The following is a 19,080-nucleotide window of genomic DNA, read 5'->3' as shown; positions in this document are numbered from 1 at the left end:
GGAAGAAAAGGTGTATTTTGACTCATAGTTCTTAATATAGTCCACTGTGGCAGAGAAATCGGAACAGCTCTGAGTGGCTGGTCACACACGTCTGCTGTCAGGAAACAAGGAGCAGTACATTCTCACACTCACTTTCTCCTCTGTGTAATTTGGGATCCCGGCACAGGGAATGGTGCTGTCCACAGTGGGCAGGTCATCTCAACTTCATTAGCCTAGTCAAGATAATCCCCTGCAGGTTTGCCTTCCAGGATGCTGTAGTGTTCAGGTTGGCAGTTGAGATTAACTGTACTCCCCAGAGGAAAGACTGGGTGTTAGACGTTTTCTGTATTTCCAGTTGAAAAGTCTTTACTTTGTGGATGAACAGTTGAAATTTAGAGAAATGGTTTTTCTTGCAAAGCCCCATGGCTATTACCAGAATAGGGTTCCAATCTTGTTTTAAGTATTGAGATTCTACCTATGACACATTAAATAGTGTTTGCTTTTTGGTGATTTATTAGCTATTTTTCCTCATTGCTATGACAAAATAATTGACTATAAGCAATTAAAGAAGGAAGGTTATTCTGAGTTAGAGTGCAAGGGGATCATGGCGTGCATGGCTTGGGGCAGGAGTAGGAGTAGTCAGGAAGGAACAAATGAACAGGAAGTGAAGTTGGCTATATAAGCTCAAGCCCAATCCCAGTGGCCCATCTCTTCTAGCAAGGCTCTACTTCTTAAAGGTTCCACGACCCTCCTAAACACCACTACCAGCTGGGGACCAGGATTTGCAACACATCAGTCTATGGTGGATATTTCACATTCAATCCACAGTATTCTATTCTTGTTCCTCATAGACTCGTGGCCATGACATAATGCAAAATGCATTCATTCCAACTTCAGAGTCCTCAGTCTTAACACTGCCAACATTTCAAAAGTCCAAAGTGTTTTCTGAGATGATTGCTTAACTGTGAGCTCACACAGAATTAAAAAAAATTATATCCTTCCAAATATAATGCCACAAAATAAATATTCCCTTTTCAAAAGAAAGGAATTGGGGCATATTAAGAAACTACCAGACCAAAGCAAGGCTGAAACCCAATAGGACAAAACCAAATCCTGCAGCTCCATGTCAGGCATCTGGGGCTGGAGAGGGAATCATCTCCAAAGGGCTTAGGTAGACCTTCTGCCTTTGCTGCCTATAGCACACACTCGTGGGCTGGCTCCATTCTCTGCCTCCAGCTTTTTCTTATTAACCTCTGCTGACTCCGCCCTTCTTCATCCCGGCATCCTTAATTTGATTGTCCTGTCTATATTTCTTGCCTGGCTACCGGCCACCAAGCTTTTTATTAAACCAATTCTGAGTACAAATCTTTACAGTGTACCAAACGATTATTCCACAGCAAACGAAGACTTTGATGGGGTCTTGCCCTTAAGATACCCTTTCTTTTGTTCTAGTACAGAGCAGGGGACTGAGCAGTCTTAGTCTTTTTTCAGGAAGAGCCTTGGCTGCAAAGTTAAAATTGTTCCAGCCCTTTCTCTCAGCAAACTGTCCATTGTTTGTATCCTGTCCATTTGGTGATTTTTTTCCCCCTGAGTGAAAGTAGTAATAACCGTGCTACAGCCGGAATGCTATCCTGCTTTGAAATCCTCTCTGCCAAACATGTTAGCCCATTACTTTTAAATTCAGCCTTGTTCAGTTTCTTGGGATATGAACAGAATGCAGCCAGACATTGTGAAGGTGTGCAGCCTTGATGGCTTCTAGCTGACTTCCCAAGAGTCCTTCTTTCCCTGAAGGGTAAAGAGTTAGGACACCACTGTCACATTTCTCTGTGCATTCTGACCAGAATGCCCCAGCAAGCACTGTTGATAACATTATTAGCCTGCACAGGGAACTTTTCACACTCTTCCTGGGAAACCCATTCCCAAAGCCTATGGATTTGTCTTACACTTTGTCATACGAAGTCAGATTTGCCACAGCGATGACTTGACTTCTCAGCACTGATTTTTCCTATTGGCTACCTTGCATGTTGTGAAGGAGGGGAAAAGCCTATTCCAGCTCACAATTGGAGGAGTACATTTTATTAATGGTGAGGAAGGGCAGTGTCAGGAGTGGGAGGCTAGGCAGGGCGCATTGCATCTGCACTTAGGAAGCAGAATTTGAACAGGAAATGAAACTGGGTTAAACCTCAAGGTTCACACCCTTTTATCTACTTTCTCCAGCAAGACTCTGCCTCATAAAGGTTCCATAATCTTCTGAAATAGCACCTACCTACTTGGGCCAAGTTTTTAAACACATGAGTCTGTGAAAGACATTTCACATTCAGACCACAACTTGTATACAATATTCATCTCTTTGGCCAAGAAAATTGATCTCATTTTCATATCCTTTTTAGAATTGTAGATATTGTAATTAATTAGAAATTCTAACAATCACCAGATGTGGTGGCGAAGGCCTTTAATCTTAGCACAGGTTAGGCAAAGGCAGGTGTATCTCCTGAGTTCAAGGCCAGCCTGGTCTATAGAGTGAGTGCCAGGACTACAAAGAGAAACTATCTCGAAAAAAATAAAAACAAAACAAAACATATACACACACCCCCCAAAATCCCAGAAATGCTAACAGTCATAAACAGTAGCATGATATGTTTTTTATACCTTCACACTTAGATTTCATGTCCCAAGAAAATAAATTATTAGACTGACCATGTCTGTAATCCCAGCACTTTGGAGGCAGGGGGATTGCCCCAAATAGAGTAAGCTGGGCTTTGTTTAGAAGACAAAGACTTCGTCACTGAACTAATAAAAAGTGCTTTAGCTTTTTACCTATAGACATAAATTTGAAGCACATAAGTACCTTCCAAGTCGAGTTTATAATTGTGAGCCTCATAGAAGTTGGCCTCAATATTTTATAGCTGTGTCTTTGCTTTTTCCTGGAGATAGTCAGTCTTACATCATTTCTTAGAATATTGCTCAGGATTAAACAAGATGACGCTTCAGTTTGCTTGTACATAGGATGGAAAAATAATCCCCACATTGTAGGTTTTTTATCAGGGTTAAAGAGCCTAATTTAGTGATTTTTACTTGATAAGCTGTGATTCCTTGCTTCATCGTTCTCTTTAAATATATTAAAATGCCATTTTAAAAGTCATTTTATCATTGTATGTTGTGTGTGAGTATTTTGCACGAACATATGTCTTCACCACATGCATGTGGTGCCAACGGAGGCCAGAAGAGGGCCCTGGGTCCCCTGGAACTGGAGTTACAGATGGTTGTGAGCTGCCATGTGAGTGCTGGAAATTAAACCCAGGTCCTCTGAAAAAAGAACTGGCACTCTTAACCACTGAACTGTCTTCCCAGCCCCTAAAACACCACTTTGCTGAAGATATTTGAAGGCCATCTGGTGTTCTTAATGCATATTTGGTTCTGTGATGAATTAGAATGGTTAATTATGCTGTAGAAACAATTATTCTTTCTTAAAAAAACTTTCTGACAGGGTGTGCCTTGTAATTGTTAATGAACATTTCACGTTCAGGTTGGATGCTTGCATATTTTAGTTCAAGTTTATTTTATTTTTCTAAGTAAAATTAATAAATTGCTCAATATATTTTGTACAACTAATTTTTTAAAAAAATATATCTGTCTTCTGTCCTTCTATTGTTCTGTTCTCTGTCCCTAATATGTTATTGTAGAGCTTGAGGCTACAAAGCCAAATCGGCATGGGCGTGGGGAGATGATCAGTGAAGTTTGGATGAGTCTAGGCACAGACCTCTGGTGCCCTGGCCTGATGCAGGCATGTAGGGTAGACACACTTCTTCCAAAGACACCTGGGCATTTTCATCCACCAGCAGAGCTTGCTGGACGCTGGCCCTGAGCTTTAGTTTGGGGCTGACAGTATAAGCAGCACTGTTAGTCCGATTCTTCAGCAGCAGTTCCACACAGTGCCCTTTGGTCTTCCTTCTGAGCCACACTTCACGTCTCCTCCATATCTTTCTGAAAGACTGGGCAGCTTCTCTACTGATCCTGTGAGCTGGCAGCTTGCCTCGTCCCTCCTGGAGGTTGGGGAGGAATCAAGGTAGCAGCAGAGGGAGCTAGAGCCAGACAGAACTCCAAGCCAGCCTGCGTTCTCACCCCGTCCCACCTCACTGTTCACTGCCCCCTGCTCCCATCTCCAGCGTTCTCACGGAGCCTGCAGAGACAGATGCTCTAACGGTTGCTGTTGGTGCTGCGACATCTGTTCTGCCTCAGAGAGCAGCAGTGAGGGTAGTAGCGGTCAGAATGATGCTGTACTTGCTGGGGGTGAATCATTTTCCCAGGAGACCACTTAGTGACCATTTCTTTTGAGAATGAGTGGAGGTATTGCTACAGACAAGGTGGGTGTTGTCTTTGTAGCTGTTTCCCCTTTGATAGTGCCTGCTGAGCTCCACTCTCTACTAACGCTCTGGACTCCCTTTTCCCTAGAACTAAAGGAGGTTGTAGTTTCCATTAGGTTGTTTAGGGAGAGGAGAAACAGTGGGGAGCGCACCAACAGATTTTAACAATACTTAATTTTTCATGAAGTATATTTCGATCATATTCTTTCCTCTCCCCAGCTCCTTCAGGGTCTGTGTGTACACAGTGAATTGTCAGTCTTAATGTCACGTGCTCATCTAGAGGTAGAGAATGGGTTTCCCCTTCTGTAGACTGCTCTTCGGTTGCTTTGCTTCTGACTGCTTCCGGTATTTTTTCCTGCTGCCTTGACAATTTTATGATAGCCAAAAAATTCAAATACCATTGAAAAGATCAAGGGCCTCGAGAGTTCGTTTCTTATTATCTCAAGATCTCACGGTCTGTTTCTCCAAGAACTCAAGGATGTTAATCTTAAGTGAGGTCACTTTACTGACTGAGCTGTCTCCTCAGGCTCAGGTTGTTTTGTTGTTGGTGTTTTGTTTTGTTTTTGGTAAAGGTTATAAGCCTTAGAGTGGTCAGCTGCTGCTTTTCCCCATCCTGTGTCTAATTTTAGTCAGCAAAACTGCAAACAGAAACTACAGTTCTTTGGTGCCATATTTTAGCCCAAAGTGTAGTATTCCAGCCTCCGTTCCTTACAGGTTTGGTTTATCTTATTGATAGGTTCGTTAGTGTAGGCCTGAGCGTGAGCGTGAGTGTAATTGTCCTGACCTGTAGGTAGGGGTGTGTGTGTGTGTGTGTGTGTGTGTGTGTGTGTGTGTGTGTGTGTGTGTGTGTGTGTGTGTGTGTGTGTGTGTATGTCCGCCCGCCCGTCCTGCATCATTCTCGATGTTGTGAGCCCTGCTCTGGATGACTTGATGCTGTGAGATTTGCTCAGACATGTCTTAGACTGTCTTCTTCTCCCCAGGCAGCTCGTGGCTCTTGCTGTCCCTGTGCTGCAGAGTGTGGGTGTTGGTCCATTGTGGTTTGTTTCAGTAGTGTCCATCCCTGCCCTGTGCCTTTCTCTTGTTCCAGTTCAGTCTCTGCTGTGAACATGGAGATTGAAAACGCTGTGTCAGTGGGCAGGAGAATGCTCTTAAAAGGCTGACAAGGAAAGTGGCATGATCTGATCTTTCTTCCTATACTTCATGTTTATTGCTAGTTGGGGGAGGAAGAACTAGGCAGATTTGTGACAATACCCTTTCTCCTTATGAATTTTAGTTGGTAATGGTCTTTCAGAGTCTTCACTGGGGATATTCATTTGGGCATATAACTAATTGGCTTAAATTTTAGTCTCTATAAACCAATATGTACTGTTGAGGAGGAAATGTTATTTGAAAGTCAGTCCCCTCCCTTCCTCCCCCCTCCCTCCCTGTGTGTATATATGTATGTATGAATGATGGTGATGGACATAATTTTCCTTTGATGCAGAAATCCAGCTCTGCCACCCCACTACTTTGAATGTAGGCATGGGATTGTAGGTGGTCCTCTTTCTGACAAGTGTTTTCTGTTTCTTGTCTCCTGTGAGAGTTCCAGTTTTAAAACTTGGCCAACCTCAGGAGACTCCAGACAAACTCTTACCATGTGTTTTGCTTTATGGTCATGCAGAGTGCCAAGAGAAGGTCTCTGGGGAGAGATGGCTGTGTTGTTATTAGGGAGTGGCATCACTTGTCTGCTGGCAGATGGAGAGCAGCTGTAGTGTTCTGAGACTCTTCTAGACCTCTCTTCCAGAGAGTTCCACTGCCTCCTGTCTGTCTCCTTACTTTCACTGTCCCCGCGACTCTAGAATAGAGGGAGAAAGAAGGACTAAAGAACCTAATCTCAAGTTAGTGAGCTGCGTTTAGAGCAAACTGAAATAGGCATGCAGTAGGCTGCCCCGGAGTTCTGTGTTATGATTCATAGTCACTTACCTTTCTAGTCATCTAAATTGGAAGTCTATTTTTCTTCTACTTTAAATAATTGGTATGCAACTTTCTTGCAGTGCTGGTTTAGGTCATGAGATAGTTAAAGTAGCAGGTTCAAGATAACACCAACCTCTGTTTTCAAAACTTGAGAAGTTTTATTTTGTCTGCCCATTTGAACTGGATCATGCTAATCCTGTAAAAGTTCATTGTTCTATTCACAAAATCTCACATCTTAAACAGTTGTCTTATATATCTTTTAAAAGCACATTTGAAAGAGCAGCTATTCTCTGATAAGATACACACAGTGCTTGCTCAGCATCAACCGGAGTGTGCAGTGTGTTCAGAACAAACCCTAGGCTGCATTTAAGGGAGTGGCAGCGGAGAGTTCATGGTGGTGGTGCTCCCCATGTAACACTGCCTAGCAGGACAAGCATCAACAGTGGCTGAATAGAATTAGTTATCTTTCCTTACCAGTTGTTTTGGTATCTCTGGATTATAGTCATCCTTCCTGTTTTTCTAAGAAGGAACACCTGCAGGTTTTTTGTGTCATTGTATGAATAGAGGTAACAGCCTATCTAGTTAGGACTCAAATTTGTTACTCATCGTTAGCAAGAGATTTAGCCTAACTGGCCGTTGGGAGGAAAGCAGGTTACACTGGCATTGGCTGATTGGGCCTGTGACATCCTTACTCTGTCTTCTTGCTTCATCACAGCAGTAAGTTGGTGAGCTGTTTTAGATTTTCTGTCTGCCCACTTCTGCTAGCAGGAAGGCAATGCTGGGAATTTGTGTCTATGTTTACCAGGGCTTGCTTTTATGTTAAAGGCTGCTGTAGGAATACTTTATAAAGCCAAAGATAATTGTAGTTCATTTTCTTAAAACCACAGCACATATTTGCTGTGTGCTAAACACTGTCAAGATATTTTCATGCTAACCTAGTTTATTATTTACCATTCTGGGTGGCCTCACTTGCTAGGAATGGATCCGTTATCTTGGATGTAAAGAAACTGAGCTTAAGGAATTGGCTCGTGTTATTTTTAAAGCAAAATCATCATTGTAATGGATAATATTTAGCAAAGAAGGTTTCATAAAGGACAAGACCATGTATTTGTATATTTATGCAAAATTGTGCACATGTGTGTATATGTGACAAAGAAAAAGAGGCCATGATTTTGAAAGGAAGCAAAGTGGGGGGTGAGGTATGTGGGAGGGATCTTAGGTAGGAAAGAGAAGGAAGAAATGACATAATTACATTTTGATTAAAAAATAAAATCTAATCAATAATCTTTGGTTGTTTACTAATACTTTAAAAGTCAGAATTAGGAAGTCATTATATTATTGCTTCCAATATGAGCTATTTATAGTTTTCATGGTATCTGTACTTTTGATTCAGTCTTGTCATGTTAGCAATTGATACTCAACAAAAATTATTCAATCAGAAGTGCTGTGACTTGGCACATTAATTTTAAGGAGTGTGATACATATTTTAAAAATCGTGATTAGTCCCTGATGCTTCATGCCTCTGATCCCAGGAGAAGTTAAGGCCAGAAGATTGTGGGTTTCAGGGCAGCCTGTTCTGCATAGTGAGACTGTGGCCCGATAAACCCAAGTCCTGGTTCTACTCTCTCAGTGCTAGGTAGGTGGAGACATGATATGTGGGGTTTTCTTTGTCATCCTCTGGAGGAAGTGAAACATATGTACATCAGGTTGTTTTAATGTAGTGCACTGTATCAAACCGAGTGGATCTCAAGCTATTTCAGGAGCATGTTCCTAACAAGCATGATAGTACAGCCAACAGGTCGTTGTTGTTTATCCCTTCTCCCAGGTGGTTGTGTGCTCTAATTTCTTTGCCTGGCAATCTCTGGTTAGAGCCAGGCACCATGAATTTTACCTTCTTGGGTTCATAATATTTTATACTTTTGTATTCTTGACTTTGGGCGGTGGGGGGTGTCCAGTTAACTACCATGCACTGGGGCTTGGCTCAGTGTCTAGTCAAGGACTAATTTCGCTCACTCACTGTTGGGACTCTGGCCTCCAGAGTCCTATGAGATGATGTTTTCCAGTTGGGTTTATAGCAGTTTGCCCTATTTATTCCTTTTCTGCAAGGGCTGGTGGTTTCTGTTCACAGATGCCTTTGAAAGACTAGAGTCTTCCTTTTACTCCAAGTGATTTCTTGACAGTGGTGCTCTACTACAACACCAGAAGGGCTCCCTGTCCTACGCCTTTCTTGCTATGCAGTTTTCTCTGCTCTGGACATCTATTCATGGGGTTGCTGCGGATTCTCCAGACTCTCTACTCTACCCCCTGAGCTCGTAGACTCCTCTTGCCCTTTCGAGTCTCCTGTTCTTGGTTGGTCTAGACTGCCCATCATTGCCTGGTACCTTAACCTCTTCAGGATTTGTCTAATTTTAGTTGTTTAAGTAGGAGGGCAAATATTTTGGCCCCTGATACTTTATCTCCTCCAGGAGCAGAAGTCCCTTTATTCTTTCTAGTTGAAGATACTTCTCAGAGCATAGCCTTTATCTGAGCATGCCAAATCAGCAAGCCGGAGCTCCTGAGACCTGAGGTCACAGGCTGGCCAGTGCGAGATGCACACACAGGTGCTGCCCATCATTCCCTTGCAGCTACTCCTTGCCAATCCTCACTTGGATCTGTTTGTAAGGTTTAAGCAACACTGTTCAGTGTACACAGTATTCTTTTCTTTCTTGTAGTATGTAGTATGGGGAACTTCGTGGAATTTGCCACTGGCATGGACCAGTGTCTGGATGGCCTGAAGCTATGTCCCTGTAAGGGAGCCTCTGTCAGTCAGAGAAGTGAAGACAGGATGGTGAGCCTCATCTTTGCTTCCTACTGGAAATGACTGACTTTTGGAAACCGTTGGTCTTAGGTCACTGTCTGGATAGGTAGTCACAGCAGACAAGAAGGAACAAGCCTGAGGCCTTGGAATGCCTCTGGCCAAGTCCCAGCTAGGCTGTGTGGTTCTTCAGGTTTGGCAGTAACCCTCCAACATTAGGGATGGGAGGCAGAGGATGGGAGACAAACATGGAGGCAGACCTTAAGAACTGACAGAAAGTTCTCATGGGGCTGATTCCTGTCCCATAAACCATTATTTATTTATTTTCAGAGTTAGTTAAATATTGCATGGCCATGTAGAAAATTAGAAGATTACAGAAGAAACTCACCTAGAGATAGTCTGTAGTAGAGTCTTCTCCTCTTCCTCCTTCCTCTGCACACTTATTTAACCTGCTGTAGCTATCTAAACAAGTGCACATTTGCATTGTGGATGGTCACGTTTCATTGCCAAGGTCATGACTGCTTTGCTAGCTTTGGGTGTTTTAGATTTTGGATTCCTTTTTTTTTTGTTGTTGTTGTTGTTCTTACAATTTAAAAGTTTGGGCCTTTAAAATGTTGAAGTGTAATCACAATTTGGTTTTGGAAATAAATTTGGACTACTTGAGGTTTTATTATTCAAAACACTTATACCTATGGTATTTTGCCTTATAGATTGGGACTGACCATGATACCTGTGTGTAGACATGAAACTTTGTCCAGTCCAGTAGTTCAGGAACCTAGAAAAATAGTGTGTTAGTGGACTTGATGAAAGTCATCCTGTGCTGTGCCTTTTGGTGGGACTTTGTCATGGAGTTGTGCGTTGGGCTTCTGTGATTTCTTGGTCTCCTTCATGGAAAGGGTTCTGCTCCCTGTGTTCGTCTTTTAGTTGCGATCTCAAGTTTGTTTCATTCTTTCATGGTGGGACTTGTTTGTTTTTAGTCACATGCGACAATTGGTGACTCTTGAGGTCTGATCATAATACTCAGCAAGAGACCAACTTGGGTAGAGAAAGATATAGAGGACGCTGAGGGCTGTTCTGACTAGATGTGCCATTAGACAAAGAAGAGCTTCAAGGACAAGGCCATTATCAAAATAAGTACACTGATTATTCAGTTACATAAAAGGAGTGTGACTTTAATATTAATACGGGATATGTTCAAGAGTTTTTCTTCTAGATTTTGAGCAACCTTTGTGCATATGTGATTTTTCACTTTGGTTATATTAATTTTCGTGAAGAGTTTTTACTGTAGTACTGAGTGATTTGGATGAGGATGTTAATTTTGAAGACTGTCATTCTTTTTTTTTTTTTTCTTTTTTCTTTTTTTTTTTTTTTTAATTTATTTTGCAATACAATTCAGTTCTACATATCAGCCACGGATTCCCTTGTTCTCCCCCCCTCCCGTCCCCCTCACCTTCCCCCCAACCCCCCCCCCCATTCCCATCTCCTCCAGGGCAAAGCCTTCCCCACAGACTGAGGTCAACCTGGTAGACTCAGTCCAGGTAAGTCTAGTCCCCTCCTCCCAGGCCGAGCCAAACAATCCTGCATAGGCCCCAGGTTTCAAACAGCCAACTCATGCAATGAGCACAAGATCTGGTCCCACTGCCTGGATGCCTCCCAAACAGATCAAGCCAATCAACTGTCTCACCCATTCAGAGGGCCTGATCCAGTAGGGACCCCTCAGCCATTGGTTCATAGTTCATGTGTTTCCATTCATTTGGCTATTTGTCCCTGTGCTTTATCCAACCTTGGTCTCAACAATTCTCGCTCATATAAACCCTCCTCATTCTCGCTAATTGGACTCCCAGAGATCCACCCGGGGCCTAGTCATGGATCTCTGCGTCCAGATCCCTCAGTAGTTGGATGAGGTTTCTAGCACAACAATTAGGGTGTTTGGCCATCCCATCACCAGAGTAGGTCAGTTCGGGCTGTCTCTCGACCATTGCCAGCAATCTGTTGTGTGGGTATCTTTGTGGATTTCTGTGGGCCTCTCTAGCACTTTGCTTCTTCCTATTCTCATGTGGTCTTCATTTACCATGGTCTCCTATTCCTTGTTCTCCCTCTCTGTTGTTGATCCAGCTGGGATCTCCCGCTCCCCCAAGCTCTCTTTCCCTCAACCCTCGCCTTTCATTACCCCCACTCATGTCCAGGCTGTTCATGTAGATCTCATTCCATTTCTCTGTCATTGGGTGATCCCTGTGTCTTTCTTGGGGTCCTGTTTTCCAGGTAGCCTCCCTGGTGATGTGAGTAGCAGAAAAGTCATCCTTGTTTCATGTGAAGACTGTCATTCTTGTGACCTGATCCCATAATCTTAAATTTTGTTCTAAAATGTGCCCTCTTCTAGAATCTGTAAAATTGTCTTCATTTACATATTGTTGAATGGCAAATTTAAAATTTGTAACTTTTTATGTTTGAATCAAATTATACTTAATTGATTCTGTGCTATCTTACTTGGCATGTGTTGAGTAACACTCAGATCTCCCAGGACTCTGTAAGTTGAAATATCTTATTTTCTTTCAGTTTGCAGGCATAAGGAAGAGCCGAGTAGCAGTTGACTGTAAACTGTTCTTAAGAAGCAGGCATTTTCTTTCAGGAACACGTTCAGTTGTACATCTCAGTGCAGAAATCCTCCAGAGAGACCATTTGTCTCTCTAGCGGCCTTTTTCTCCCTCCTCACAAAGACCCTCGGTTGCCCCTTTAGTTGTTCAGCTGTCAATAACTGATGTTTAATTCTGTGAAGCCAGGTGGAAAGATGGTAAACTCAGAGCATTTCTCAGTCCTCTTGCATCCCAGTTAGCATCTCCGAGGGCTGCCTGTTTCTGATCAGACAATACTGCCTGCCATCAGTGGAATGAGAGAGGATTTGGACAGGAAGGGCTCAAAGCAACAGTTGAAGGGAACACAACAGGGCTGGAGATGGTCGCTCAGTGGTAGAGCACTCACCTAGCATACTTACGGCACTGCAGAATAAACTTCCTTCAGAACGCCACCAAAGGGGACATTAAGAGACAAAAGCCAAACTAAGACTATGCACCCTGTGTGCTCAGATGGTGAAGTGGGCAGTGCTTTTCATTTGCCTCATTTACAGCCCATGGCTGCCTGTGCAAATTAATGCTGTGCAGATGTTGGCTCCTCCCAGCCCCCAGTCCTCTGATAGCCAGGGAGCCAACTGAAAGCTCATCCACTGTCAGAACCCAGCTCCAGACAAAGACCTTTTCTATGAGAATTGCTCCTGTTGGTCAGAAGCCAAAATGCTAATTGGCACCAGCTGCATTAACTCACTAAGTGGGGGTCAGCAGCTGCCTCACCATTGGAGGAAACCAGAAGAGAGCCCTCTTCCCTTTTGCTCCAAGAAGCTCCCACCCCATCCTCCAGATCCTCCTATTTGTGATCATCTTGGCACCCCTAAAGTAGAGTTTGAAGGACACAGTAATTTGGACTCACAACTAGACCCATGGGATGATACATAAGCTTTCTGTGTATAGCTTTGTCAGTTCAGCTATTTGTTTAAATGTCATCCTCAAGTCTGTTTACTGCTTTATCCTCTACTTAAATAAGGTGTTTACTTTGGTGGTGGTATGTGTGTGTCTATTAAATGTTGACATGAGTCTACCAATCTTATTCTTTTAGAAAACGTGTATTTATTTTATGTATATGGGTGTTTCTCCTGCATACATGTCTATGAACCACATGTATACCTTGTCCCTATGGAGGCCAGGAGAGGGCATTGGATCCCCTGGAAATGGAGTTCTAGATGGTTGTGAGCCTCCATGTGGGTGCTGGGTATAGAACTTGGGTCCTCTGGAAGAGCAGCCAGTGCTTTTAATTGCTGAGCCATCTCTCCAACTCCCAAATTTACTTTAAACTAATGGTCAAAGGAAATTGCAACTCAAAACTTGGTTCATTATAGGTGTAGTCTAAAGACAATGTAGACTGTAGCATACTAAGTGTTAGTCCTAGGATTCTAGCTGTGATTGTCCCAATCTGTATTTCTGATGTTCTTTCCTCCAAGGCTAGGCCTTCATAATAAGTCAGAAAAGGACAATAAGTGGTGCCAAATGTCTTTGTATTAGATATGCAGTAGTCATCTATTTTAAAATCATGAAAACAGCAGAAGTAGTGTTCAGAGTATCTATTACATTACATCATCCTAAAACAGTACTTTGGAAAGGAGACCACGATTTCCTCTCGGTGTTCTTTGTAGTCGAGTTTCTTATGGCTTATGGCTTGACTACTAGGTCATAAGACCCCTAGGGCATATTTTGGCAAGTAAATGAATATGATCACTGTATCTCTAGATGATGTTTCGGTCCTATAGAAAGGCTACTGTTAAATTTGATTGCACTTAAGGTCTTGTATTTCATTGACTCTAAGTTGTAACCCAGTTTCCCTTTTTGAGATGAGTCCCATTAGATAGTCTATAAACTTGCATAGTCTTCCTGCCTCAGTCTCCCAGATGCTGGGATTCCAGGCCTCCCCCTGCCCGGTTTTGGAGGTGTTACGGTGTGAATCTTGTCATGGTGCAGTATGACTACAGAACACAATAATGTGTTTTTGTCTAGAGATGTTAGAATTAGCAGAAATGATGCCATGAAAATCTGCCAATCATATTTATGAATATACATACTCAACATTTTCAGACCAGTGGACAGCACTGAATTTAAGCTTTAACGACTTCAGAATATGTGTTTGCTTTTTAATCAGTGGGTTATGGAACTTAGTACCTTTGGAAGCTCTTGACTTCTTAACATGATGAACAGCTAGATCCTAGAAGAATTGCTTTCTGTTACTCAAAGGAAAAAGTGCATTGCAGCTAGTCAGACTCTTCAGGGAGCTGCTGATGGGAGACTCTTGGGTAGCGTTTATTCTCAGCCAGGAAGTAGCATCTCTTGTCTAGTGGGATGGGACAATGACCCTGGGAAAAATCAAGCAAGATAGAGAGTGAAGAAAGTGGGGAGTGGAGGATATATGGGTAACCATGTCTCTAAACCAGGACAGCTCGTACAGCAGTGAACTGAGGGTTGGCGATTGAACTGTAAAACAAAGTTAATGTTTTCACTTTTTCCTACCTTTAAAGTAATCTTTTGTTTTGTACATGTATTCTCTGTAAAGACAAGATCTCACTGTGTATCCGAGGCCTGCAATTCTGTATGTAGAAGAAGCTGGCCTCAAAGGGCTTGGATTTAAGGCGTGCCCATCACACCTGGCTATGTACTTTTTTTTTAATACTCCAAATTTCTATATGGTTATTAATTTTTTTATTAAAATAAAATAGATCAGATCTTTAGTTTCTCTTATGGTCTCCTGGCTACAGCTAATGTGAGGAATGGGCTATTTGGCTCTTTGGAGCATATGTTTAGCTGTGGCCCTTCCAGGAGTGGCATTAGATGGCTTTGTAAGCAGGCCACAAGTGTTCCTTGCCAACCACCGTTTCACACCTCATGTATATTATTCTGTACATAGGAGGTGCATGTACAGATAAAGAACACAATTAAAGCCTTTCTATGAATCAAGAATTCTTAGTTTTGTTAGGGACTTGTTTCTTTCTGCTTTTGTTAATTATTACTCCTTTTTATTTTAATATAAAGTTCCTTTGAAGACAAAATTCAGATAGAAGAATTTTTTTTTCTATATCAGCCAGGTTAAATGCTAGTTTTGTGTAGAATTAAGATAGTTACTATAACCATAATTATTATTCCAGTTTCCATTGCTGCTTTGAACACGACCATGTTTGAATGCCTTGTTGAAATGATACACATTTGGTATGGTTTTCCTCTGCACAAGGCAGACTCAGAGGAGAGTCATTATAGAGACTATATTTGACCACTCTGCTGCTTTGTTGACAGTCCTCTCCTGTGGAAGTTACAAGATCACTGTATTTGCAGAATGTTCTGCAACATTCCAATATCTGTGTCTTTGATATAACGTATCTTTTTTTGGCAATGATACCCAGGAGGAGATCTGCCATCCTTAGAATCACTGCTTTAAGATGACTGCACGCCTTCTTAGGTGTTTGGTTTCTAAAGCAAAATGTATAACTGGAATTGTATTTAATATTTTTCTTCTATTTTCTTTCATCTTACTTTTAATATCTAATTAATGATAGTTATCTTTTATTTTAAAGTATAGTAGTGATAGAGTATAATATTTTCCTTCTTTAAGGCTTTAAGAAAGCTTCTATTGATGCTTGCCTAAAGCAATTGATGTCTTCAGACTTTGTGCCTGTACACATATACACACATGCACATTCGTGGGTACTCTCCTGTGCTTCACTGAACATGCATGTATGCACACCTGTATATTACTCAAATTATTCCACGAGAAGGGAAGAGCGTGAATGTGGAGTGGGTGTGTTTGTGCGGAACTCTAAGGAAGTGGCAGCAATGGAGTGCATAAGGAATTTGAGAGATTTAATCATGAACTTTACCTGAAGAACTTACACCGTGCTTTCTTACCACAAGGCTGATTCCTGCGTGCACGCACATGAACACACACACACACACACACACACCACACACTCCATGTATGATTTTCTAATTTTAATTCTAATTTTCCTTCATTTGGATGATGCTTAGAGAGCTTTCCTAACCTGCCCTCTTACAGGAGGTTTGTCAGTATGTGCAGCAGGTAACAGAATAAAATGGCCATGCTGATTGATGCACTTTCTTCCCCGAGTGTGTGGGAGAGAGGTGGAGACTGTGACTTCTCACCTTTTAGCACTCACAGGACAACTGATTTACGTTTTTGTGCCTGTATGTCTATCTGTTTCCTTCTTTCCCCTCTTCCCATCGTCTCACCAGGACTCTCTTTTTCTCCTGCTGCTCAGCTTACTAATATAGCAGCAGGCATAAGGAAGAGCTTAGTCTGAAACAATCTGTGTATGGAGGTCGGCCCCAAGTGCAACCTAGTACACCACCCCTGGAAGCCATGTGTTGTTACCTGTCTGATACCTTGCAAACCTGTTCTTAAGTGTATTCATAAATGTCTCCTAAGGAGGAAACAGCCTTTCCTAATGATTAATTGAAATAGTATCAGTCAAATTACCTTTTACACAAGGGTGGAGGGGTTGGGGGGTGGGGCGTGTGGGGGGTGTTGTTTCACTTGAGCAAACTGCCTCCTAGAACTAGAGTAAGTAGCCTGAGGTCACAGGTAGTGGGGGAATCAGGCTGGTACTCTGCCCTGGTTCATCCTGCTGTTTGTCACACTTGTTGTCTGTCTCTCATTTCTCTTGGTCACATTCAGAAGGGTGAGCTGAGAATGGAGGAGCTTCTGCTCCTCCTGTCTCTGTTTGCTTGTGTGGGAGGAAAGCAAATCATTCAGAAGCCACATGTTTTGTTACTTTTTTCTTAAGGATGAAGAGGAAGAAATCAAACTGGAGATAAATATGCTGAAGAAATATTCTCATCATAGGAATATTGCAACATACTATGGTGCTTTCATTAAAAAGAGCCCTCCAGGACATGATGACCAACTCTGGGTAGGTAGATGCTTGCGAGCCTTTGGTGTGCTTTGTGCTTAATGTAATAAGGGAATTAAGGACTTCACAGGGACCATGGAGAATGGAAACAAAACCAAAAGGACTTGTTATCCTTAAGCTTCCCTGTCCTATGTCTGTACTATGGCAAGGAGATCGGGAATGGAGGCCATTTTACAGGAAGCTGTTTCATAGAAAGCTCAAGAAAGTGTGATGTTGTCAGCCATTCATTAGTAACTTCGATGATAGTAGTTTATTATGAACAGGAAATTCCAGTGCATTCAACCTTCAAAAAGTTATATTCAAACGATGACTGAGAGACTCATCTGTGCAAGCTGCATGAATTAAACTGAAGGTATTGAATTTATAAGGCAAGAAGATAGATTGATAGCTTCTTCTAATGATTTTTAAAAGGCTAATGTAGAAAACATTAGCAGCTTGGTACCAACATGAGAGAGGTAAAAGGAAGAGTAGGGTGGAATTGAGTATCAGGAAGCAAATCTGCACAGTCATAGCTACTGATGTGTGACAAAGATGTCAGAAGCATACATTAGAGAGCAGCTTCTAAAACAGATGACTCTGGGGAAAGTCACTCAGAAGATTGGAGCTAGATTGCCAGCTCTCATGATGTACAAAAACAATTGAAAATGGATCAGAGATCTTAGTGTAAGATCTGAAACTGTGACACTGTTAGAGGACAACATAGGGAACACTGATACGGGCACAGGCAAGGACTTTCTGGAAAGAACCCATTAGTTTGGGAAATAATACCAACAATTGACAAAGAAGTTTACAAGCGTAGTTGTTACTGTGTCTAGTATTATAGATAGGTATTTTCAAAACTATGTAATTGCTTAAAAGTACCATTTCCCTTTTGATTTAAACTCAGTTAATAGGAAATATTATGAAATAATTTGAAGATCATAATGTATGAAAAACAGCACATCTCAAGGAAGAACTTCTGGAATACTGATTTCTCGTAGTTTGGTAGTAATGACCAGCAAAATGCTCTTCGAGAGGGAGGGAGGGAAGAAACACATGAAAATTGCCACCCAGACATGTGCATGCTCAGTCTCCTGGACTGTGTGAATATACTCTTTGGAAAGCAACCTGTTCTTACTTGGATGCGTCCACCATGGTCATGCATGTGCCCAGGTGTTGAGGGAAGCAGGTGATAGGGCTGTGTGTTCGGACTTGGACGCGTACTCAGTCTGGGGTGTGATTGTTTTCATCTGTCTTGTCTGCCCTGTAGCTTGTTATGGAGTTTTGTGGAGCTGGGTCCATCACAGACCTTGTGAAGAACACCAAAGGGAACACACTCAAAGAAGACTGGATTGCTTACATCTCCAGAGAAATCCTCAGGGTAAGGAAAGTGAAGTGAAGTGTTGCATTCTGACCTCATGCTTCCATCTTCGCCTGAATCCTGGGTGTATGCCACATAGAGAGGTAGTTACCTATTTCAATAGCCAAGGATGCTCTGTACCTCAGTAGTAGTTTATTCTACATCATGGTTTGAAACTTTCCACTCTGAAAGGGGTGAATTTTTTGTTTGAAAAAAAACCAAGAATGTAGCACTTCTTACCTGAGAGCTTGGCTTGTGTGGTTGGAAAACACTTGAAACAAGTTGCTGTGTACAGAATATACAGCTTCCCTCTTGTCGTTACTGCATAGGTAATGCAGTATAATAGCTATGCCATCCTAATATTATGAGCATGACCTAAAGAAGAGAATATGTGTAACTTATATGCAAACACTGCACCATTGTAATAGGAACTTGAGCATGCTCACATATGTATGTATATACATATACATATATATACATACATATACATATATAAACATGTTTATATATTTAATTTGGTGTTTTTGAGACAGGGTTTCTCTATGTAGCCCTGGCTATCCTGGTACTTGCTATGTAGACCATGCTAGCCTCGAGCCTGGAGATCCACCTGCCTCTGTCCCCTAAGTGCTAGGATTAAAGGTATGTACCATCACTGCCTGACTGCATGCTCATATTTTATATGGATGAGGTTATGGTACTCTGGAAGCAGTCTCCAGATATACTCAAGGGTAACTGTATTTCTCTGAGTTTGTCTTTGTTGTTATTATAAGAGTACCTAGTAGCCCCTTCCCTTTGCCATTTAAAGGGGATGGAGGTGAAGAAGATGAGAAATGAGCCTGAACTGTTGTGCTGTAGGCAGCTTGGGGAGAGGCTACAGATCAATACTAACAGTACTGAGTGCTGGTTTCCAAAATCTTCAGTGGACTTTGGCATTAGCTATTAGAATCTCTTGGAATATTTATGAAGTAGAGTCCTAATGCTTAATGTTATTTACAGCCAATGACAAAGATGGCTAATGAGCTCAGAGCAAGTTTCTGAATTGCTGTTTTTTAGCCACTAAATGATTTCTTTCAGTGGAAAAGCCATCCTAACAACACACGGGGTTTTCAGGGCTTCATATCTGAAAGCTGCATGTGAG

The 19,080-nt window shown here is 42.0% G+C and overlaps 1 protein-coding gene across 50 annotated transcripts in view; it reads left to right on the top strand.

Annotated features, from left to right (window-relative positions):
• Window positions 1-19,080, top strand: part of Map4k4 (mitogen-activated protein kinase kinase kinase kinase 4) — a 150,997-nt gene that overhangs the window by 69,988 nt on the left and 61,929 nt on the right. For all 50 annotated transcript variants that reach the window (XM_052745067.1, XM_052745065.1, XM_052745045.1 and 47 more), the window contains exons 4-5: window positions 16,478-16,603; window positions 17,853-17,963. In XM_052745067.1, the coding sequence (XP_052601027.1) occupies window positions 16,478-16,603; window positions 17,853-17,963 (237 nt within the window). The remainder of the gene's footprint in view (window positions 1-16,477; window positions 16,604-17,852; window positions 17,964-19,080) is intronic.

The sequence above is a fragment of the Peromyscus californicus genome, unplaced genomic scaffold, assembly GCF_007827085.1.
Source record: "Peromyscus californicus insignis strain IS unplaced genomic scaffold, ASM782708v3 Scaffold_19__1_contigs__length_69161282, whole genome shotgun sequence".
In the NCBI taxonomy this organism is placed as follows: domain Eukaryota; kingdom Metazoa; phylum Chordata; class Mammalia; order Rodentia; family Cricetidae; genus Peromyscus; species Peromyscus californicus.
This window is presented reverse-complemented; position numbering and strand designations above follow the sequence as displayed.